The 25,916-nt window shown below is 35.8% G+C and overlaps 1 protein-coding gene across 1 annotated transcript in view; it reads left to right on the top strand.

The window, feature by feature from the left end:
- The window catches only part of LOC107715025 (plexin-A1-like), a 236,715-nt gene that overhangs the window by 140,367 nt on the left and 70,432 nt on the right, over positions 1–25,916 (top strand). The window contains exons 9-10 of the mRNA XM_016521060.1: positions 6,752–6,866; positions 21,732–21,932. Of these exons, the coding sequence (XP_016376546.1) occupies positions 6,752–6,866; positions 21,732–21,932 (316 nt within the window). The remainder of the gene's footprint in view (positions 1–6,751; positions 6,867–21,731; positions 21,933–25,916) is intronic.

The following is a 25,916-nucleotide window of genomic DNA, read 5'->3' as shown; positions in this document are numbered from 1 at the left end:
TCCAGTCTCTCTCTCTCTCTCTCTCTCTCTCTCTTTCTCTGTCCCATGGCTCCCACTCTCTCTTCTCTTCCTCTTCTCGTCCCGCCTCTCTCTGGATAGACAACAGGTTGTGCTCCGGGCAGGAGCGGCTCCAGATGTTTTGAGCTCCAGTGTCTCCTGTCCTCTCCCGCTCTCGTTCATTAAGTCAGGCTTTACATTAGCATGGCACTGTCCCATTAGCGACACAGCCACTTCATCTAAAGCTGGACGCGATCAAGTGCTCACCTGGTGCTCCTTGTGTGTGTGTGAGTGTGACTAAGGCACACGATTTGGCTCTAGTGATCACAGGGTCTCTGTTCTATGTGTGTGTGTGTGTGTGTGTGTGTGTGTGTGTGAGAGGGGGGCCTGCTTGGCGCACGGCAAATCACTGTCCCATTAGCGACACAGCCACTTCATCTAAAGCTGGACGCGATCAAGTGCTCACCTGGTGCTCCTTGTGTGTGTGTGAGTGTGACTAAGGCACACGATTTGGCTCTAGTGATCACAGGGTCTCTGTGCTATGTGTGTGTGTGTGTGTGTGTGTGTGTGTGTGTGGCAGAGGGGTGCCTGCTTGGCACGGCAAATTACCCTGCTAGCTATTTACATGCAGCGTAACAATATTAGAGTTTAGCATGAGACAGGGGGAGGGGACGACTTAATCGAGCATGCGAGGGGCCCGATGCATTTTTAACAAGAGGAGCACGAAATGAATAAGCAGGGAAAATCGGAAAAAAGACAGATAGATTGTGGCTTTTGTTGAAGCGATAAAGCACTCGCAAGGCTGAGAGGTTAGCAGTAGCTCGCGCATTTTAATATGAAAAGAGCCCATGCGTGTGGCACAGGAGACACACACTGTTGAATAGACCGTCCCTTCTCTCTGTCTGTGTGTGTGTGTGTGCGCGCGTGTTAAAGCCTCAGGTTTGGCACCACGTAATTGTGACGTCTGGTTTCCTGTCTTGTGAGTCTCATCATTGTCATTGTTTGCCAAGTTTGCTTAGCAGCATTATACTTGCATGTCAAAGATATAATATATAAATAATAAAATAAATATATAACAAACAGTTATCTTTTTTTAAATACTAATAATTATTATTATATTTATGTATTTATTTATTTATTTACATTTTATTTAATTTTTTCAGGTTTGCACCACATTGAGCTAATTATTAATCATTATTAAATATCAGCATATATCAAATATATAAAGTACACATTAACACGTGGTAACAAATGTCTTTATTTTTGTTTACATTTGAATACCAACAACAATAATAACACTGCTACTAAAAGTAAATAAAAATAAAATGTATTATTTATTTTTAAAGTATAACGTGTAATATTCATTTAATGCATTTTTTATGTACTATTATTTTTTATGGCACCATAATTTCAATACATAATAATAATAATAATAACAACAACAACATTTATTTGTTAGTTTGTTTTATATATTATTCTTTTTTTAATTAATTTTATTTATATATATACATTTATAATTGTGACATCTGGTTATTACCATTATCATTAGACTTGCATATGTCAAATATATAATGTACATATTAACACGTTCTTACAATTTTCTTTTTTGTGTAAATTTAAATGATAATTAATGTAACATTTTGTTTTATTTTATTTTATTTCTGTGGAGTTTAGGGGGAAAAGAAAGAAAAGTGTATTTTGTCACAAAATAGTTTGATTTGTTTCACAGTTCTGTAAAGGCAGTGAGGAGGATGACATGGTGCTTTTGAGGTGCGTGTCAGCAGTGATGGGTTGTAATGTAGGTGCCTCTTCAGGAAGTAAGATCTGAATAATACAAGATCAAAGTGTGCAAATGTGACATTCATTAGTGGTTGCTTCCCTGCGCCTCTCTCTCTTTTCTCCTCTTTCTTCCCCTCTCTTTCTTCCTCTAGCCTGTTTTGCTCTGCTCTCTTCCCTTTCTCTCTCCCTCTCTGTTCCTTTTTTTGTTGCTGCATCCTTGTTTTTCTCCTTTTCTCACCCTCTTTTTCATTCCTCTCCCTTAGAATCTCTCTATTTCTCTTCGTCAGGTTCAACCAGTCCTTTAATTCAGCAGCTCTTGTGTCTCATGTAGTCGGAGCGGAGTGAGGAGAAAGCTTTATCATGCACCAGCAGCGGACGTGAGCGTAAGCCTTTGAACATTTGGCACAGACAGGGGAAGAGGCGTAGAGCGCACTTCTCGCCTCTTTGTGACGCTCTCGCTGACCGCAGAAGCCTTTTCATGATATGAGAAAAGCACTGGGCGTCTGAGGAGAATTTGGGAGCGGTGAGCTACATGCAGCTCACGGAGTGTGTTTTACAATACTGTGGAAATACTACACTGTGTGTAGACCGTCCTTCAGTATTTGAGTTGTAGCGCTCGAAGCTCTTTTTATTTGAGCAAATCAGTTTCTTTATTTAATGAAGTAATTTAAAGGTGTTCCAGGTCCCTTTGTGTTTCATTTTATATTAAAATACTTTTTTTTGTTAAACTCATCATGAATTTAAAAACAACCCTGTTTAATTCATGCACAATATTCTGAACGATTCATTTGTGCATGAATCAATTAGAGTTAATTATAGTAGTCACATAATATGATAATAATAATAATAATAGTAAAAATAACAATAATAGTAGATATAATTAATTGTCTGATAATATATTCTAATATACAAATATGGCAAAACTATTACTTTACAGTTCTATAGTATTATTGAATTATAGCATTAGAATATTTATTTTGTTTACATTTTATTAAAATAATGATAATAATATATTCATAATTATAGTAAAGTGCTATTTATATATATGTGTGTGTAAAATGCAATATATATATATATATACAGTGGGTACGGAAAGTATTCAGACCCCCTTAAATTTTTCACTCTTTGTTATATTGCAGCCATTTGCTAAAAGGAGTGGCTTCACAACAACTCTGTGACTGTTCTTGAATGGCCCAGCCAGAGCCCTGACTTAAACCCAGTTGAGCATCTCTGGAGAGACCTAAAAATGGCTGTCCACCAACGTTTACCGTCCAACCTGACAGAACTGGAGAGGATTTGCAAGGAGGAATGGCAGAGGATCCCCAATTCCAGGTGTGAAAAACTTGTTGCATCTTTTCCAAAAAGACTCATGGCTGTATTAGATCAAAAGGGTGCTTCTACTAAATACTGAGCAAGGGGTCTGAATACTTAGGACCATGTGATGTTTCAGTTTTTCTTTTTTAATAAATCTGCAAAGATGTCAACAATTCTGTGTCTGTCTGTCAATATGGGGTGCTGTGTGTACATTAATGAGGAAAAAAAAATCAACTTAAATGATTTTAGCAAATGGCTGCAATATAACGAAGAGTGAAAAATTTAAGGGGGTCTGAATACTTTCCGTACCCACTGTATATATATATATATGTGTGTGTGTGTCATTCATTATTTATTTTTTATTATTATTATTTTTAAAATGACCTTAAACAGTTTTTTATTTTGTCTTTAATGTCCAATGTCAGAAAGAGGTAGCGTTCTGGAAATCTGTTCTATTTGGTGACACTAGTGGTGCAGAAATTACTCACTTCACCTTTAATATACAGTTGTGAAATGGTTTAGAAGTGCTGCACAAATCTGTTTCCACCACTTATGTCAAGCTCAATTCATTCTGGAGTTCATGCCGAACGCGTGATAAGAAACTGCTCCCACGCAACTCTTCTATTATGACTTTTTGAGACATGACTAGAGTATGAGACTAGAGTACAGATCAGAGTCCTTGTCCTCCCCTGCCAAACGCCAACAAAATCTTCCTGTGTAACCACAGCAACGAAACCAACCTACATCTTTGTCTTGGTGCAATGTGTGGAAAGTTGACAGATCAGTGTTGTTTGTGACGTGTCTGGCATTCTTATTTTTTTTCACCTTGAGGTGCCAACTCTGTCAAATGTGGGCTCAGTCGTTAAATGTCTTAACTGAACAAATCATCAGTGTTATTGATGTAAATTAGTCATTTTAAAATGTTGAATGGATTGTGTTTGTGTGTTTTTGGTTTCTTTTCTGATGCTTTTGATGAGAGCGTTCGTTCACTCTCTTTGATCTGTCTCACTTTCTGTCCATCTCACACCACCTGCTCTCCGTCACCTCTGCTTGAAAGATGAAAAGTGTTGAGAAAGGGAAAGAGAAGACATAAAAGAACTAGATTCATTTGAAAAACCATCTTGGAAATAGGGTGTAATGGATGGTTGCTAGGGCGCTAAATTAATAAATAGGGGTCTAAGTGTCTTTAGTGTATTTCTAGGGCACTGATAGATGGTTGCATAGGTGTTCAGAGTTTTTAGTGTGTTGTTATGCAGTTGCTAGGGGGTTCTGGGTGGGTGCTAGGGTGTTGCTAATGTGTTCTGAGTGTTTTAGCTCATTATTTTGTGGTTGCTAGTGTGTTCTGGGTGGATGTGTGGGTGTTACTAAGGGTTTCTTGAGTGTTTCAGTGCATTATGTGGTTGCTAGGGCCTTCTGAGTGGGTGTTTAGGTGTTGCTAAGGTGTTCTGAGTGTTTTAGCTCATTGTTCTGTGGTTGTTAGGGTGTTCTGGGGGTATGCTAGGGTGTTACTAAGGTGTTCTGATTGTTTCAGTGCATTATGTGGTTGCTAGGGTCTTCTGAGTGGGTGCTAGGGTGTTGCTAATGTGTTCTGAATGTTTTAGCTCATTGTTCTGTTGTTGCTAGGGTGTTCTGGGTGGATGCTAGCGTGTTACTAAGGTGTTCTGGTTGTTTCAGTACATTATGTGGTTGCTAGGGTCTTCGGAGCGGGTGTTAATGTGTTGCTAAGGTGTTCTAAGCATTTTAACTCATTGTTCTATTGTTGCGACTAGAGGTTGTTCTGGGTGGATGCTAGGGTGTTACTAAGGTGTTCTGAGTGCTTCAGTACATTATGTGGTTGCCAGGGCCTTCGGAGTGGGTGCTAGGGTGTTGCTAGGTGTTCTGAGCGTTTTAGCTCATTGTTCTATTGTTGCTAGGGTGTTCTGGGTGTATGCTAGGGTGTTACTAAGGTGTTGCGGTTGTTTCAGTACATTATGTGGTTGCTAGGGTCTACGGAGTGGGTGCTAGGGTGTTGCTAAGTTTTCTGAGCATTTTAGCTCATTGTTCTATGGTTGCTATGTTAGTGAGTTTTGGTTATTAGGGTGTTTTGGGTGGTGTCTAGGGCTTTGTGGTTGTTAGTAGGTTGCTGTAGGAATACTAGGGTGTGCTGCGTTGGTACTGGGGTGTTGCTAAGGTGTTCTGTGTTTTGTGATGGCTAGGGTGATCTGGATGGTTGCTAGGGCTTTGTGGTTAGTGAGTTGCTATACGAATGCTAGGGTGTTCTGAGTTGTTGCTGGGGTGTTGCTTAGGTGTTCTGAGTGTTTTAGTGCATCCAGAACGCTGCTGCCAGAATTCTGACTAGAACCAGAAAATCTGAGCATATCACATATATATAATTAAAAAAAAAAAATTTTTTTATATGTAAAGCACTTTGAATTACCATTGTGTATGAAATGTGCTATGTAAATAAACTTGCCTTGCCTTGCCTAGTGCATTGCTGTATATTTGCAAGGGTGTTCTGGGTGGTTTCTATGGTGTTGCTAAGGTGTTCTGGTTGTGTTAGCACATTGCTGTTTGGTTGGTAGGGTGTTTTGGGTGGTTTCTCAGGCTTAGTGGTTGTTAGTAAGTTGCTGTGTGAATGCTAGGTTGTTCTGCGTTGTTACTGGGGAGTTGCTAAGGTGTTGTGTGCGTTTTAGCACATTGTTGTGCGGTTCCTAGGGTGTTCTGGGTGGTTGCTAGGGCTTTGTGTTTAGTGAGTCATACGAATGTTATGGTGTTCTGAGTTGTTGCTGGGGTATTGCCAAGGTGTTCTAAATGTTTTAGTGCATTGCTGTGTAGTTGCTAGGGTGTTTTGGGTGGTTGCCAGGGCTTTGTTGTTATTACTGAGTTGTGGTTGCTAGGGCTTAGTGGTTGTAAGTAAGTTACTATACAATTGCTAGGGTGTTCTGAGTTGTTGTTAGGGTGTTGCTAAGGTGTCCTGAGTGTTTTAGCACATCGTTATGTGATTGCTAGGGTGTTTTGGGTAGTTTTAGTGTGCTGCAATACAGTTGTTAGAGCATTCTGGTGAGTGCTGTCACTTTGCTAGATGGGTTCTAATGAGTTCTGAATAGGGCTGTGCAAATAATCGAATTAGATTATCATGCGCATCTCGTCAGTAAAGCCGGTTCTGTGATTAGTAGTAAATCTCCATCACCTGCTTTCAAATGGAGCGGCATTTACTACACAGAGCCGTAGTTCGCTGACAAGCTATGCAATATCGCGTTCATTATTGCAGGCGATATATCGGCGATAATGAATGAGATATTGCGTAGCTTGTCAGTGAACTACGGCTCTGTGTAGTAAATGCCGCTCCATTTGAAAGCAGGTGATGGAGATTTACTACTAATCACAGAACCGGCTTTACTGACGAGATGCACATGATAATCGCATTCGATTATTTGCACAGCCCTAGTTCTGAATAATTTTTAGTGCGTTGCTATGCAGTTGCCGGGGTGTTCTGGGTTGGTGTTAGGGCTTTGCTATGTAGTTACGAAAGTGCTCTGAGAACAAGTTAATGATATAACTAGTGAAAAATGTGAGTGTGTACAGTAGTTTGAAAATGTCATGGTTTGATATACAGTGCATCTATATGTGGCCATTAATGACTGAATAATAAAATTTTTCTCTCGCTGTCTCTTCTTGATAGGTGTCTCTCCTGTGTGAACGGCTCCTTTCCATGCCACTGGTGCAAATATCGACACATGTGTACCCACAATGCCAATGACTGCTCTTTCCAGGAGGGCCGCGTCAACATGTCTGAGGTCAGTCTGTCCAATACAATTTACATGCAAAGCACTTTCTGCACACATCTCGCCCTTCATTTAAACGAAAATTGCTTTTCATGTTTGCGACCCATCACCAACAAATCCAGGGGTGCAGATGCACACATGGGCGGTCATGTCCCATTTGCGAGTGTTGTTCTTTTTGCGCTGGCTTTGTGTGAGCAGCTGTTCTAAGGAGAGCGGCGCTGGATTAATGCACTTATAAACAGCACTGACTGAATGACTATGCAAATTGTATCGTGTTATACATTTACAAATGCTACATTTGCATAAAAACCAATATCAATCACATCTCTCCCTCCTTTTCGTATGAGCTCTGGAAGTGTGCGAGGCGGCATTACGCGTATACAGTGGGTTATGATTACCGACGCACACACGCATCAATCCTCCACATGCCCGTTCTCGACTGTCGAAGTCATCTCAGGGGAGCATTTGTATCTCAAGCCACTTCGGGTCGACCAGGGGGCTGTTCACGCGCTCTGCAGCTGTTAAACAGTGCTTTCGCCGTTGAGAGGGGCATTTGGGTGTAATGTACATAAATGTTTACCATTTTCCAAACAGCCTTATCGCTGTTCACTCCCAAACACCTTCCTGCTGTGCTGCAGTATCCAATTCCTCAGTATTAGTTGATTTTAGATCCCAGCTCAATGCATTTGTATCTTGCACCTGAGTAGTAGCCACTGCTGTACGCCGTAATTTTTGTTAATGTAAGTCTTATTATATACACTTAATTTATAATAGTAATAATAATATTATTGTTATTGTTATTATTATTGTTGTTGTTTTTGTTGTTGTTGCTGTTTTAAAAATATCAATTACAATAATAATATTTGTTATTAGTAGTAGTATTTAATAATAATAATATGTGTTGACATTATATTATCATATTAACATATAATAATAATAATAATAATAACAACAAATAAAAATAAAATGTTTACATTCTTTTTATGTTTCAGTTTTCATGATTTTAATTGTTTAAATACATTTTTATTTATTTAAATTATTATTTATTTTTGTTGACGTGGATTGTGAATAGAGTCAATGCTAAAGAAAGCTGTTAAGCGCAATGTGCAGCAAAATGTCTTTAACCCTTTATCCTTGAATATATTCATAATGTATAAGGGCCTCGATAGCTTTATTGATTTTGTAGAATGGTTACTGCATAATGCAAATATCAAGGACACAGTTTTTCATTAAGATGATATTTTTTTAAGCAAATTAATTGTTTAAGTCGCTCTGGTTAAAAGCGTCTGCTACATAAATAAATGTAAATTCATTAAGTATAATCCTTCAGCTAGAAAATAGTCTATCTTTGACAGTTAGTATTACGCCTAGATTATTATATTATAGATGATTCATTTGGACAGTAGCTAGATGTCATTACGTCATATCCTGACATGAGGTCATGAAGAAGTTGCCATGACGTATGTAGAGAGTAATGCACACTGGAAAAATGCTCTTGATATGGAGGTTGGTGGTGTGGTGTTTATTGGGTAGAGACACTGTGAGACACTGGCAGGGTTTTGTGGTTGAATGTGTGGAATTGAGGCAGGGAGTGAAGGATAGGTGTTTCGGATCTGGTATCTTCATGTAGCGGTGGTTAATAACCAGTGGTTGAAGTGAGATTTCGGAGATTGCTTTTCATTATTATCTGCAGTGGGGTCTCAAAAGCGAGTGAAGGTGCCTGCCTAGACAGCATTTCTGGAATCTTAGAAGAAATCTGGTGATGACTACAAAAGTAAACGTAAGGTTAACACCAGTGCTCCATGTTGTCATTCCAGAGTCTACTTTTATACTGTTTGATAATAATAATAATAATAATAATAATAATAATAATAATAAAGTAAACAAATAATATTTTTAATAATAATAATAATAATAATAACAGTCATATTATAATGCTTTATATAAATAGTTCTTAAAGTAATAATAATAAATGATTTTTGTGGTTGTATTTATGGAAATTGTATTTGCAGATAAATCTTTATTTAAAATGATATATCACAATATTCACTCTAGAAAAATGATTCAAAAGCCTAAAACTTAAAAAAAAAAATATATATATAACATGATGATGATTATTATTATTATTATTATTATTGACAGTAAATAAACAGGTGAACTGATTAAATCTGACCAAGCAGAAAATTGCTTTAGTGAGCCAAACTTGAGGAGAAATTAATAGTAATAATAATATTATTATAATGCTTTAAATAAATAATTCTTAAAGTAATAATAATGATTTTTGTGGTTGTATTTATGGAAACTGTATTTGCAGATAAATCTTTATTTTAAATGATATACCTCAATATTCACTCCAGAAAAGTGATTCAAACGCCTATAACTTAAAAATATATATATAAAACATTATTATTATTATTATTATTATTATTATTATTGACAGGGAATACACAGGTGAACTCATTCAATCTGACCAAGAGGAAAATTGCTTTAGTGAGCCACACTTGAGGAGAAAATAATAATATTAATAATAATGATAATGATAATAATAATGATAATGATTATGATAATGATAATAATGATGATGATAATAATAATAATAATAATAATAATAATAATTATAATAATATATCTTTCTTTCTTTCTTTCTTTTTTCTTTTCTTTACTTTCTTTCTTTCTGCATTATTAAACAACTTTCTTTCTTTCTTTCTTTCTTTCTTTTCTTTCTGGCTTTTCCACATATACGACCGCAAATACAGTTCCCTCAGTCCATTTCAGAATCACTTTATCTCTGCCATTCTTAAAGCTTAGTCTCCGAACAACCTTACCTTAAAAAGTAGCCAAACATCCTCGCGAAGACATGAAAGATAAACCATGCCGTCACAGAGCATAATGAGTCACATTTGCAAATCAAATGTATATAAATCAACATTTGCCTGACAGCGGATAAACAGAGGAACACATTAAATCTGACCAGGCGGAAAATTGCTTCAGTAAGCCACACTTGAGGAATCCACAAGGAGAAATAAACAAACATACATATAAACAAACAAACAAATAGCACCGCTAACACATTTGTTCCAGCATTCATTATTTGTGAACCCAGCTGTCAGCCAGTAGCTCATTTAGTCACACTTGGACAGCGGTTTTGCCCTTTGCTAGTGCCAAAAGTGCCCGACCATTTCACAGATCCGCACCGAAGGTCGTGCAGAGCCGGAATATTGAAATGTGTCCTGCGTTCAGCATCGCTTTGGATTAATAGTGGAGTCGGTGTGCATCACGCTGTTTTCTGTTTCCAGCCTATACAGCATGTGTTGATATGCAGGCACGCTGATAATGTGCCAACATTGGTTGTCCGTAAATTAGCTTATTTAGTCACACTTGGACAGCGGTTTTGCCCTTTGCTAGTGCCAAAAGTGCCCGACCATTTCACAGATCCGCACCGAAGGTCGTGCAGAGCCGGAATATTGAAATGTGTCCTGCGTTCAGCATCACTTTGGATTAATAGTGAAGTCGGTGTGCATCACGCTGTTTTCTGTTTCCAGCCTATACAGCATGTGTTGATATACAGGCACGCTCATAATGTGCCAACATTGGTTGTCCGTAAATGGACCAGAGAGACTGAATGAAAGCCGCTGACCCACCTTGGGAACCCAAGATTGCCGTAGTTGCTTTCATCCAATCCTTTTGAGATCCAGTCGCCCTGTTCATAAGCGTAATGAATGGAGTTTGTTTTAAGGATGATGAAACTGGTGTTACGGCTGCGTTCTCCCGCTCATTTGAGACTCATTAGTGTGCGTCTCCGATGAGACAAATGGGGGTTTTGATAAATAAGTCATAGGGTGGTATATCGCCAAGGAACTGCTCGATGCACCCGTGGGATCCGTGCGATTCAGTAATGCTCTGCCTTGCGTTTGCTCTTATAAACAAAGACATGTCACCCATGATAATAGCAGAAACAGCAAAGGATTGTGGGGGTGTTTGTCGTCAGTTGGGTGCATGTGTGGTTTTAAGACTTGTAGTGTAAATAGGACAGTATATAGCTCTCATAATTCATTCGGCGCTGTTAGCATTAAAAGCTTTCTGCTCAAAGCTATTGTACCTACATTGTTGTTTGGTAGTAAAATAACTTGCGCTGCTTCCCGCAAATATTTTATCCATAGCATTTCAAAAGCTTTTCTGGGTGGTACGAGTACATAAGACGGTAATATAGTTGTCAGCAGGAAGATAATTCAAAGAAAGCCTACACAGACACCAAAAACAAGTCGTTCTTTTGTCTTCTTGAAAGAAGGCTATATTCTCCAGCTTTCACAGCTTCAATTATAATCAGTATCACTAATATGCTGCTGCCGAATATGGAAGCTGCAGAGTTGAGTTGATCAGAGACTTTTCTTTATCAGGACATCCATCGTGTTTATAATTTCTTCCTTTTTGCTTTCAGAGACTTAATTAAAAATGAGAAGACATTTAGATTTCACTTTGTCACCGGAGCCCGTAATTTCATTTTTAGATCCTTCATAATGTCTGTGTTTGGTCCATAAAGCTTTAAACTGTTAAAATAATAGAAATTGAGTCTTGTGAGCATCTGCAGAAAAGTAATTGATTTATTAATGTTTGGAAAAGTAACTAGTTGAATATTATCTTTAACCAGTTGTTTATTCAAGTCATAGATTGCCCCTTATATTATATAATAATAATAATAATAATAATAATAATAATAAATTGTGATTATATTTTATGACAACTGTGCACATTTCATATTAATGTAAAGCAAAAATAAAAAAAAACTCATTCTCATTACTGTAACAAAAAATAATTATATTTATGCAGATTTATGCTGTTTTATAGTAATGAGAATCTAATCAAAATCACCAATAAGAATAATGAGACTTAAAAAAAAACACATCCAAACACATGGTAATGATAATTTGGGGCAATTTTGTTAATTATTATCATGAAAATATTGTTGCAATAAAATAATAGTCATTTAAATAAGTTTAATTTACTTTATGCACAATATAATTTATTTTTCTTTCTTTCTTTCTTTATTTATTAATATGATTAGTTGTATTAATATATTATATACATTATCATAAATATATAATTTTAAAATAATTTTTATTGCTTTTGATTTTTGGGTGAAATGTGACCTGGACATGTCTTATCTTACAGTTTAGATGAAAAATTACCAAGACGTCCTATTTTATTTTTTTTCATGTCCAAACATAGTGCCATGATCCAATTTGCAGCATCTTAGTTTTCCGTTATGTAGGACGTGATGCTTTTGTGTCAGACCTTGATTTAATCTTCAATATGTATGCATGTCTCTTATAGAACATGCATAATTTGAATAGAATACATAAACACTGAATTAGATTCTTAATGGGCCGGCCATATCTTCCTCACTGACCTCTAGCACTAAACTGAATTGCACTTGCACAGGTTTGATCTGGTCTTTGTTTCCTAATGCATGTGGAGAGCAGCATCCACTTCTGGCTTCCCAACTCCATCCAGCTCTGATTTACCGTCTGTCCCGTTTGGCTGTCAGGTGTTTCTTCATCCTTCGCTCCCTCTCTTTCTCTCTCACTCATTCCCTTTCTCAAAGAGAGCTCCCACAAACACTCTGCAAATTCCTGTCTCCCATGCCTCTGATCCCGGGCAGCCTAGGATGGAGCTCAGAGAAGCCGGTCTCTGGATCAGTATTCCAGCAGCCGTGCCAAGAACGCATGCCTCACCTCGTGCCATTTCAGTTCCTCGAGTGACTCCATATCAAATGCTACCTTCATTCTACCCGTCGCCTCATCCTCTCGGGATAACGGCGACGAGTGTTCATCGTAATTAATCAATAAATCAGAAAGGCAATTAGACCCGTCGCCTCATCCTCTCGGGATAACGGCGACGAGTGTTCATCATAATTAATCAATAAATCAGAAAGGCAATTAGCAGAAACGGGGACCCTGCCACGCACCCTCACCTTTGTTGTTTGATGCCGGTCCATCCCGCTGTGTTGCAAGTAGAGCTCAAAGCCCCTCAGTTCCCATTCTCTCTGGCACTGGGCCTCTCGGAGGGATCTAGGGCTGCCACTGATCTGTGGCTTTAATTATTCAAAGTGTATTAAATCTTAATTTCCAGATGCCTCAGCGTCTGTCTGCCTAATGGAGACCGAGGATGAATTTTACATTCAGGAGTCAAGGAGATGACGCGAGCACTTGCAACTTCTTGGGTGGTGCCCAAGAATACGGGGCCAGGACCGGGTTTCTCATGCTGTTTTAACTTAGTCCAGTTTTAGTCAATACGATTTTTTACTGTATTTGCTAAGAATGCAAAACCTTTTCATGCTACGTTATAAATTAGCTATTGTGTAGCAAATATCAACAGTTAGCAATTAGCTTATACAGATTTACTTACGTATACATGGTTTTTGTTGAACATTTTTAGTGGAAGTGCTTTCGTTAGCATGCTAAAAGCATATTTAAAAGTGTGCTTTAGCCATTTAGCATGATTACATGGCAAAATTATATCAAAGAAGTTCCATCTTTACATTAATTCGCCTTGTTGGTAGCATGGTTGCTTTATCCATACACATTTAGCAATAGCAGTTAGCAGCTAGGATGGGTTAAGATGAACAATTTGTTTGCTAGTCATGCTAGTCAACCAACCTAGTTCTTATAGATTTTTTTTTTTCTGAAAATTTACAAATTTTTGTTTTGCTGTTGTTCGTTTGTTTATTAACTTTCATATTTTTTCACTTTATCATGCTAAAAGCATGTTCTGCTTTAGCTGTTAGCATGTGTGCACGGTAAAATCTCAGTTGTGTCTCTAAAATAATTTCCTTCAAAGCATTGTCTCTTCATCCACATACATTCAGATTTGTATGAACCTAGTTTATGTAGATTTCTACTTATAGTGATATACTGATATTTGGATCTATTTTACTTATACTGATATTTGTTGAATTTTTATTTTTGGCAGTAGTACTGGGATTAGCATACTGAAAGCATGTTGTGATTTAGCTGTTAGCATGTTTGCATGGTTAAATCATTAAGTTGTATCTTTAAATTAATTTACTTTAAAGCATCATTGCTTCGTCCATGCACATTCAGATGGCTGTCTTTGGCAATTGTTGCCCTTTTTCAATTAGCAATAGCAATTAGCAATTTTTTCAACAGTGGTGCTTCAGTTAGCCTGTTGAAAACATGTTGTGCTTATGCTGTTTCACAGTAAAATCTCAATATTTTTCCTAAAATAGCATCTCTAAATATATATAGCATTTCAATATCTGAATGCCCTCTAAGAAGTATGTTCAGTCCAAGGCAGGTGAACCCAAAGCCTGTTCCTTAAAACTGAAGCACCCACCCACTGGTAAATTTTTAATTGTTTTATTTTCCCTAGTAGACATATGGAAATGTCTTATATAATCGATATCACTATGAGTAACTGGTCTCCAGGTTTGCTAACACATATCAGTTTGTATTAAGCCACATCTTGCTAAGTTTTGAATGGCGCTCTATTTTCGAGCCCCGTGTGGGCGGACACTCTAAAGCCCTTTTAGACTTCAAAGTCCCTTTCATTCGACAACAGGCTCCTCTTAGAGTGGATGGATCCACGAGTTGTTTCCCCCTCACCGTTTGGCCCTTACTAGCCAACGAGCTCCAGACTGATTAATTAGATGGCAGCTCAGTTCCTCATCTGTTACCCTGATAAGACTTGCCAAAATATGTAATTAAAAACGCTACTAGGATTTAAAGAATTTTGGTGATGCTGCCCTTGAATTGTTAATAGTAATTGGTTAGACATAATAACAGGCTTGTCAAGTCGTTTAAGTACTCAGTCAATAGTGATACGCGTGAACGACCAGCTAATGCAGCGCTGTTGTTCCTACTATACCCTAACAATAGTTGTGATGAAGTACTGTGAGTAACCTCAGAACTAAACCCGTCATAGCCACTTTTGGTAAGATCAATAGCACTGTTTTAGTTGGTTCTGAATGGTACTGAAATACATGTACCGTGGTATTTTACAAAAATAATTTGGGACTACCATGGTACCATGTCCACAAAAAATAAATAAATAAAAAATAGGATAGATAGATAGATAGATAGATAGATAGATAGATTAATACAAATATACACTGCCATTCAAAAGTTTGGGCTAGATAAGATTTTTTGTAATTTTTTTTGTGTTGCAATAAAAATAAAACAAAAACCATTTAATTTTTTATTAATTTTAATAAAACTAACAACAACAAAAAAATGTTGGCAATTAAAAAATAATTAATATTAAACTAATTGAAATAAATTAAGCTAAATTAGTAAGACTGCTAAAACTGAAAAATGCAACTAAATAAGCTGAAATATAAAGCTAAAATGTTTATATATTTTGTAACTTTATTATTCTTATTATTTATTATTCTTATTATTGTTCTTCTTCTTCTTATTATTATTATTAAAGCAAATAATAAAAATATCAAAGCATAAATTCTAATTAATTAAATATATAAATTATAATAAAAATGACACGCACATAACAAATTAACTAAAATGAAAACTGAAAATTAAAAAAAAAAGCCAATTCAAAATATCAATAAATCCTATAATAGTATAGAACTAATACCAAAATAACACTTCTGTGTTTACATCACTTACACAAGTACTAAGGTATACTACCATGGTTTTTGTACCTTCCATGGTATTATTGGAAGCACCCTGGAGTGCAGTATAAAGACTGTGGTACAGTTTAGTACCATGGTATATTTTAAAGTACCATAGTAACACCATCACTGTACCATGGTATCATTTTTTTTATATATATAAAGAGATGGTGCTCTGAAGTACTTCCAAGAGTAATATGGTAGTACCATGGTACTTTTTGGTACATTTGTGCTATACTTTCAAAGAAATGCTGTGACCGTTCCATGGTACTGAATCACGATCATGTTAAATACCATCTACTCCTAGGTGTCTCCTATAATACCGTAGTATTACCGTAATGCTTATTTCTAAGTGTAGAACATTTATCCTAAACGGTTCGAACACAAATTCTGTTCCTATGCGATTTAAATCCATTTCCAACTCGGAAGTGAGGGAATGTGGATGATCCACAGAAGTGGGCTGCATTTGCTGTGTTTGCAGTGTGGGCTTTACTTTGCTTAACACTCCATGAGCACCGTCTCTGCATCGCACCACAGCTTCTTTAGACCGAGAGAGAGAAGTAGAGAATGTGAGAGAACGAGGAAGAAAAGAGCAGCAGATATCATGTTTTGCTTGCAGGAGCATTGCTAGAGGCAGCAGTTGAGCAAAACAAACAGCAGACTAGCAGAGCAGCGCTGCCAGCTACCAGAGCCAAAAAACAGCCCTCCTCTTTCCCTCCGCACGGCTTCCCAACAATCCTATACTACACACTGCAGCTCTCTGTGTTTCCATGTCCGTTTCATACTAAATGTCAGCTGTGGGTCCATTTGAAATGTTATTCAAATTAATTACATAATATGCAGATTAATTAATTGAATGCATCACATATATTTCAATATTTGGTCAGAAAAGCCCCCAAATTAAGACATGTTACAGACGGGTGAATCATTGAATAGACGTCATACGAAATATCTTTAGAAGCTGTTTGTATTATTTTTCTCCAGCTAATGGACTGTTTACACGGGATGCTTTCTTGTATTCTTTCTGCATTTTTTATTGTTATCATTGGTCTGTTATCATGCAGACTAACACTTTTGCTGTTGTGTCGATTCTTGTACCATGAGGGCTGTTTTTAAGATGTTGGAGTTTTTGAAAAACAAATCCCAAGACTTGAAGTCCTGAAACATTCGCTTGTGTTGATTATTTTATGTCATTAGACGATTGGAGTTGGCATTTTTTGAATGCAAAAAAAGAGAAAATCCATTCCATATTGGTGATTATCAATGCAAATAATTAAATATAATTATTCTTTGTATTCACTTTAACTAGATGCTTTTTAAACTGTATTTTGAATTTAATTTGCAACAGTGTTTTAGTCAAATCATAGTTGATCTGACTGAAAAACACCTCAATACTTCATTTAATTTATACTAAATACTACATTTTATTTTATTCTATTTTATTTTATTTCTTGGCTAATAACCATATGTAAAGTAACCATATTCTGGAATGTTCTGGTATTCCATGCGTGCATTTATAATGCAGTATAGTATAGTGTTAAAAAATAAATAAACAAACAAACAAACTTTTTAATATATTTTTTTATATATATATATTTTTTTAAATTTGTTTATTTATTTATTTATTTATGCAATATTTAACACTTTACTATACTGAATTATAAATGCTTACTTAGAGCAACAGATCATTCCAGGATATGGTTATTTTACAGAAACTGCAGCGAATTTTATTATATTTTTTCATTCATTTCATTTATTTTTTATCTCATTTGACTATTGGAAGTAAACACGAAACATTATGAATTTAATTTGTAACAGTGTTTTAGCTGATCTGATTTACAAATACCTCACATTATTTCATTTCATTTCTCCTTTGGTTACGAACCAAGACCATTAACTTGACTAATTCCCAGAGCTATGCTAAATATGCTAAAAATAACCATATTGTGGAATTTTCTGGCATTCCATGCAAGCATTTATAATGCAGTATAGCACAGGGTTAAATATTGCCGCAGAAGCCGCAGTGGAATGCTCCAGCATCAGTCAGATGGATTTGAAGTTTTCTAAGTTGAACATGTGAGTTTGCTGCGCGCTCATTCCCACTATGCGATTCAGCGCTGTGGGGGCGCACACCGCATGATAACCTGGATTCCCGGCTCACCGGAGCCGCAGTCATTTCAAAGCAAATAAAGGCAGTAAAAGGGAGAAAACGTGAAACACTTCAAAGGAATCCCCGCGGTACACCATTATTCCGTTGTGCTCAGCAAGTGTGCCATCTGATCTGCTCTTTCAACCCTGTTTTGACACCTGTCAGGGTACTTAATAAAATAGTTTCCCACGTTTTTTCCATTTTGCTTTAGCGCTTGTGCTTTCTTACAGTCTTATTGCTCTTACAAAAAGTACCGTTGCGGTACCACAGTTCAGTAATGATATCTGATGGAAATACTATACTATTTGAGAAGTACCATGGTACTTTTTGTAAGGATCTCTCTTTCTGCATCTGTTTCTTTGTTTACCAAAAACATATATACTTTAAATGTTGTCCTTTCCATTCCCCTTTTCCATTCCTTTTCCCCTCTCTTTCTCACACCCTTTCAAACACACATTTCCATTTTTCCATGGGGCTGGAGTCGCTGGACTCACATCTCTTGTAAAAGGCATCTTTTTCTTATCAGATGGTTGGAGCGTTTCATTAAATGTGTAGTTTATGGCTATCTGTTCTCCACCTGTGTGTTTTGATTGCCGAAACGAATGGCAGAGCCACGAGCAAAGCGTCTCTCAGCACCAGTCAGGTGGCTTAGCATGACCGATAGCAGCTCTCCCTCTTCTCTGATTGGCTCTCAGCCGCTCTTATCATTTCTCCCCTTTGCCTCGCGCAGTTGTGAGCTGAATAGACTTTGTTAAATTACATTGTGTCACATTTGCTGATTATTTTCGGAATGAAGCCAAGCTAATCAGGGTAATTAGATTTCATGGCAGTTTAGTGAAAAAACAAACTGACAAACTTACAAACAAGCTGAGTGTGAAGGGATAGCAGAACTAATGATGAACTAATGATGCCAAAGCATTGGTCTTTGAAGATGTGCCCAATTGTATGTCCCATAGAAACTAATATGATGGTAAGTAAAGCAGAATCTAATATACTGAGTGGTTCTTTAGTATATGATGTACTTCAACCATTTTTAACAATCAGAATGTGCCATTGTACTTTCAAGAACATGTTCAAGTCATATTTCACCTCAAAAGAAAGAAATAAAATTAGGCCTAATTTTCTAAAAAAAAAATAAATAAAAAAATCATATAATTATATGTATGAACTGCCTAAAATATATAAAGAAAATATATTACAGAATTTTTAAATATATTTATTTTACTGTATAAACCAATTTGTTTTTATTTTCACATTACATAATTTAAATACTGTATATAAAATAAATACATAAAAATGTGTAAAAAATATCATAATTATACACACGTGTGTATAATTATGACATTTTTACTATATCATTTTTTTATATTATATATTTAAACAAAATTTATATATTGAATATAATTTTACACACGTGTGTATAATTCTATACATCATATAATTTTTTTTATTTTAATACATCAAAACATCAAACAATTATTTTATTTTAAATATTTGTAATATTAAAAATGAATTTATTATATACATTTATGTACATAAAATGTTTAATTTATAATATAATAGATTAATATAATATATACATTTTAATGTAATAAATATTTTAATATTTTTGTTTATATATCAATTAAATATTATCATTTAAGATATTTTTATGCTTTTTTCACTTTTTATACAATGCATATTTTCTTATTTGCTTAATTTTTATTATTAAAACTTAATTTATAATATACATTATATATCATCATTTTACACACATTATACACACACACACTCACATATTCAACATTTTATTAAATAATTTGATATATTTATATTTTATATGTATTTAACATTTATGTTTATGAACTGCTCAAAATATATACTATGCAAACACACACACACACACACACACACACGTATATGGATTTACTGGACATGCATTCATGAGATTCAAACAGTTATTTGGACATGGTACAGGTACCATGGTAATACTGTTTTTTGGACATGTGCTTAGGATTGAAACATCAAACAATTATTTTATTTTAAATATTTTTAATATTAAAAATGAATTAATTATATACATTTATGTACATGAAATATCTAATTTATAATGTAATAGATTAATATAATATATACCTTTTAATGTAATCAATATTTTAATATTTGTATGTTTATATATCAATTAAATATTATCATTTAAGATATTTTTATGCTTTTCACTTTTTATACAATGCTTATTTTCTTATTTGCTTAATTTTTTATTATTAAAACTTAATGTATAATATACATTATATATCATAATTTTACACACACACACACACACACACACACACACGTATATGGATTTACTGGACATGTATTCATGAGATTCAAACAGTTATTTGGACATGGTACAGGTACCATGGTAATACTGTGTTTTTTGGACATGTGCTTAGGATTCAGCCGTTAAACATAAACATAAAGTATTTAGCATGCAGACATCATTCTGACCGTAAACCGACTGTTACCAGCGGCGTAAACACGTTTCCTTTTAAACCTTTAGCAGTGAACATATAGTTTTGGGTTTGTGTGCTGCGTTCTTGGGAAACTGATAAGGGCTCTCTGTGCTCAGCATACAGGCCTTTATTGACTCTGAACAAATTGCACCTTTTCATTAGCAGTGAAACCCTCACCTTTGTGTACCACACAGTAATTGAACACTAACACAGGCTTGCTCTATTGGGGGGGGGATGTTTTTTTTTTATAGTATATATATACTTTTGCATGTATTGTTTGAAGTACTGTGTAAATATGATGCGTGAATATGATAATCATTCAATACCATGAATTGCTGGATCCATTGCAAAAAACATCTCCAGATCACTATTTTATTTCATTTTGTTTAATTTAATTTAATTTAATTTAATTTAATTTAATTTAATTTAATTTAATTTAATTTAATTTAATTTAATTTTAGTTTAGTTTAGTTTTGTTTTGTTTTGTTTTTTTGTTTCATTCATTCTTATAATTTCCCAATAATCCCATTGTCCTATAATTTTTAAATAATTTTTAAGCAGATTAAAAAACTTATAGTATTATAATAATAATGATCATTATAAATATTCAATTTTATGTATAGAATTATATATTATATATAGAAATGGCATCAACATGTTTTCTAGTTTTGTGAGATTCCCTCAACCAACTGATGCATCACCACATTTTTTTTTTACCCTCCTTCTGCATCAAAGCATCAATAGAAAGGTTGCTGCTTTGATCTAGCTGTATCCTTCTATCATGTACTGTTTGAGTTTTTTTGTTGGGGTTTTATATGTTGCACATGAGATGTGTCTGTGAAAACAGTATGTGGGCAAATCCAGCTGCCACCTCACTATGCCATTTACTTATTTTTTCAAGCAGAAAATTGTCATTTTTAATTTGTAATATAAATGCACTTATGCCAAATACTAGACATGGATTATCTACATTTGAGGAGAGGTCTTGCCGGGTAAGATCTCGTGCCCATGGTTCTGCTGCTGCCTAGTTAAAGTGCACAGTTGGCATCATAACTCGGGTGCCGATGCCAAGTCTTTAAAATGGCACATGCCCTCAAAAAGCTTAATTGCATCTTGCTCTGTGCCCTGGTTTCCAATCTGTTGGCATGACAACGGTGGCGATGGCCTTGAAGTCCTCCTCGCATCCTTCAAATGCTCGCCTTCACTCGTTCTTGATTTAGCAGCATCACTGAAGGGGCTGCCATGTCTGAATAGTCACATTTACTCGAGCAGTAAGATCAAAAGTGTTTTTGATCTTCTTTAGATGCACCTTAGTCCCGTTATTTTAATCTCTCAAAATTATAATAGCAAGTCATTATGTTTTGTGTAGAGCAGTTTCATGTGATGTCTCTGTGTATAAAAACACATGACAAAGATAAACGCTGTGTTATGTACAGTCTATTGTGTGTGCTATAAACAAGAATGAACCCTTAAAGTGATTATATGTTTGAATTTTCACCTCACAGACATAATATTGAGATTTAGGAGTCTCTTCAGTCACGTTTTCTATATCTAAAATATCTAAAAATGAAAATTTCTGAAGACTATCCTCTTGTTTTGATTTGCAGGAGTGTCCTCAGATCCTGCCGTCCACTCAGATCTACATCCCTGTTGGTGTCATGAAGCCCATCACCTTGTTGGCCCGGAATCTTCCGCAGCCTCAGTCTGGACAGAGGAACTACGAGTGTATCTTCTATATTCAGGGGAAGGAGTACAGTGTCACTGCATTACGCTTCAACAGCACTAGCATACAGTGTCAGAAGACCATGGTAGGTTTAAACATTTGTTATTTGGTGTTTTGAGTGATTTTGTTTAGTGAAGATGTTTGTTTCTCAGAGGTTGCTCTTTCATAGTTCAGGAGATATAGTGGAGTTATTAGCTGTGTTTCATGTGTTACTTTGTTGCTTAAACCAGACTGGTTTAATCAGATCTAGCTTCCTTAGAAGAAATAACAGTAGAAACACATTTGATACACTACTGTTTAAAGTTTGGGATCAGTAAGTTTTTTTTAAAGAAATTAATACTTTTATTGATCAAGGACACATTATATTGATCAAAAATAAAGACATTAATAATGTCACAAAATATCTATTTTGCTGTTCTTTTGAACTTTCTATTCATCAAAGAATCCTTAAAGTATCATTGTTTCCACAAAATATTAAGCAGCATTGATTGTTTTAGACGTTAATTTAAAAACTCTACATTTGATTGCATTGCTGTCTAGTAGAAACAATTGAGATGCTAATGGGATCTCATTGGGGATTTTCTTTCTTTTGGAAAGAATTTCTAGCCAAACATACTGTAGAGGGTGTCGTGTGTATTTTATGATCACATGGGCCAGTGGACCTGTGCCGCAGGCAAATGGACCGAAAGTCATTCTGACAAGCCGAGAGCCCTTAAATCGTCACATCCCTGTGAGTTGTTTAAGGGCCATTATTGGTGGAGAAACGCTAGTCCAAATAGCTGGCCATTTTCTTACAGCACTGCTGACACAAGCCTTCCCCCTCATTACCTTTTGGCCAATCAACATTTTGTCTGGCTGTCAAAAATCCCATCAGGCACTGGGCAGGCACTGGTGGACCATTAGGCCTGATGAAACACGTGCCACTTGTTATCGTTTTAACAGACTGCTTTGCAAAGGCAGTCATTAGTGGCAGAGAGAGGAAGTTCGGGTATTTGATGGCACCGTGACACTTCTCACCATGCCTTATTGACGGCCGTTATAGGACGCAGCCTCTTTCTCTTTTGTGTTGAGATTCCTGGTGTTACTGAGGGGGAGCTAATTACACGGCTAAGAGTTTGCAGAGAGCTGTCTCGCTAAAGACTTTATCGACTGTTTGCTGTCGCAGCCGTTTCAAATCAACAGCGATTGGCGCGTCACTGATGAGAAGCTATTCCTCTGTCTCCGCTAGCTGGAAGCATCAGCCAGAGTGATGTTAAGTTTAACAGTCAACGAGAGCGAAAAACAGCCAGCTGATAAGCGACCTGTTCTCTTCTGGTTTTGCAAAGGAAGGTGGAAGCGATACAGGTGCTTTAGTGGTTCCTTAAAGGGATAGATCTCCCAAAAATGAGAATTCTGTCATTTATTCACCCTCAAGTTGTTTCAAACCTGTAGAGATTTTGTTTCTTCTGCTGAAAACAAAAGAAGATATTTTGAAGAATGTTGGTGAACAAACAGTTGATGGTAGCCATTGACTTCCATTGTATGGAGAAAAAAAAATGCTATAGAAGTCAATGGCTACCGTCAACTGTTTGGTTACCAACAGAAGATATAGGTTCAGAGCAACTTGAGGTTGAGTAAATTATGACAGAATTTTCATTTTTGGGTGAACTATCTATTTGTTCTGAATGAGTTTCTCAAAGGTTACTCTCAAAAAAGTTCGAAAGTTAAAGTTCACTCAAAATGACAATTGTGTTATGTCTTTCTTTCCTCTCTGGAATACAAAATGAGAAATTCTGTTGGTTGTATTAGTCACTAATTTCCATTCATTTATAATGAATGGGGACTGGAGCTTTTGAGTTTCATAAAAGGACTCAAAAGCACCATTAAAACATCATGAATGTGGTCCGTATGACTCAATCTTCTGAAGTCCTTTGATAACTTTGTGTAATGAAAAGACCTCAAATTAAGTTGGATTTCACTGATATTCTGTCCCTTCAGTGAGCTGTTAACTGCTACAACTGGATCATTGAATCAGTAAGTTGTACTTCTGTGAACCAGATCAACCGATTCATTGAAAAGATCCAACTCAAAGAATGATTCATTCATGCATTGATTCAAATGAACATCAGTCTTAAAGGACTGAATTTTTAAATAATGACATAAAGTTTGCTCTGTTCCTCACGGGAAGTTATCACATGACTTCAAAAGCATTGAATATAGCAAATGAGTCATTTGAACTACTTTTATTTTATTTTATGGTGCTTTTGTCTCCTTTTTTAGCCCCCTTAATTTAATGAAAAAGAGCGAACTTATAAAAAAAAGCATTTGTTCTCAGAAGAATCAATTAGAAAGTCTTGTTACTTTATTCTAATTTCGGATATTGTGGTTTAAGTACAAAAAGTAGCTTGTTAATTTACTAAATACTTCCTAAGCTCAGTCTGATTGTATAGCTGATGTTTTTTAACAATGATGAATACCAGTAGGTCATCTTTATCTCAGTCAAAGCTGTAAGAAAGATGGTTTTCCTTACTTTTCCCTGGTCATCTGCAGTTTATGCCTTTGACGGAACCACGCCGGGTATGGTTCTGTGCTGCTGGGTATTCAGACAGCCTGTCACTCCTAATGAGAGCCGCAATTACAGCCGTGTTAAGATCCCACTGCAATTACACCATTAAATGCCAGCAATTATCAGTTACTTAGCGTGCAGTGATTTTAGTATGAGTGCTGTGTAGCCCTGCGTGAGAGTTCCATTACCACAAGTAGGAGCATGTTTAGAATGACAGGCTTTGGCATAGACCAAGAGTCACTATTGTTTTAGTCATTCACAGAGTCACTCCTTACAGATTAAATGGCTGTTCGTCAATAGGCTCCGGCTGAATCGGTCCGGGAACATTCCAAGGACTTCCGTGTTTGAACACTCTTTGGCTGAGCTGCCAGACGGCAGGTCGCATATGAATCACCCGCCAAAGCCCCTGCAGTTCTTTTCATTCACGCCGCAGAAACTTTTCCATCTGAATGATGAATTATGACGCTGACTAACGGTTCTGTTGAATTCAGAGGGATTTGAACTGTTTGCTTTGCCATAACAGCACTGATTCTGAGAAAGGCAATTTTAAGGTCATCGTCGGCGGTGTTAGGGAGCAGCATATTACATAATCAGGTTACTTTTCGCTAAAATACACTAACATGTTACTTTTGTGAATTTACATCATAATATCTGAGTTGTTTCATTTCAAATTTTTTTAAATATTTAAGACACGCTTAAAAATGTGTGAATGTGTATGCATTAGATAAAATATAAAAATTATGCTAGAGCTTTGAACTATATTTCCTTTCTTGAGTCATTTATTTATTTATTTTAAATAAAATCATTTTAACAAAATTGTGTCAAGAATTTATATATATTTTTATATATAGTTTTTTATTTTTTGTTGTAAATTTATGAAGTAATTTCCCTGTAGGTTCAAGTTTGATAGTCTGTGCCCACATGCTTGTTGAACACTATTGTTTTATCATTTAAAACTTATAATTTAACCATTTTTGGGAATGTTTTGCTACTTTTTAAATTGCTTCAAAAAGTGTTTGAGACATACAAAATGCCAGGATGTCAAATCATTAGATAACAAAAATATTAAAATTATACTAGACATTTGAACTATATTCACTTTTTCAATCCATTTCTAAAATACATTTTAATAATATTGTCAAGATTATTTTTTATTTATTTTGTCAATTTACGAAGTCATTTCCTCATTTATTCAAGTTCTTGTGCTTGTTGAACACTAGGGCTGTGTATCACCAGCAAAGTCACGATACGATACGTATCACGATACAGAGGCCACGATACGATACGTATCACGATACAGGACTGCACTGAATTTCACCTCAGCAGAATTTAGAAAAACAGCTGTTTATTAAACACTGCTTACTATAGTGCCATTTCTAACTATTGGCAGAGCAGGCAGCTGACCTCAACATAATGAAGGGCCATAATGAAGGGCCTCCATAACTGTACCACAGTACAATATAGGTAATGGCATATGTTTCATGTTTACATTGGGCACTCCCCACCAGGTACAATATTCAGATT

This window comes from Sinocyclocheilus rhinocerous, unplaced genomic scaffold (assembly GCF_001515625.1).
Source record: "Sinocyclocheilus rhinocerous isolate Xijiao unplaced genomic scaffold, SAMN03320098_v1.1 scaffold28, whole genome shotgun sequence".
NCBI classification, from domain to species: domain Eukaryota; kingdom Metazoa; phylum Chordata; class Actinopteri; order Cypriniformes; family Cyprinidae; genus Sinocyclocheilus; species Sinocyclocheilus rhinocerous.
This window is presented reverse-complemented; position numbering and strand designations above follow the sequence as displayed.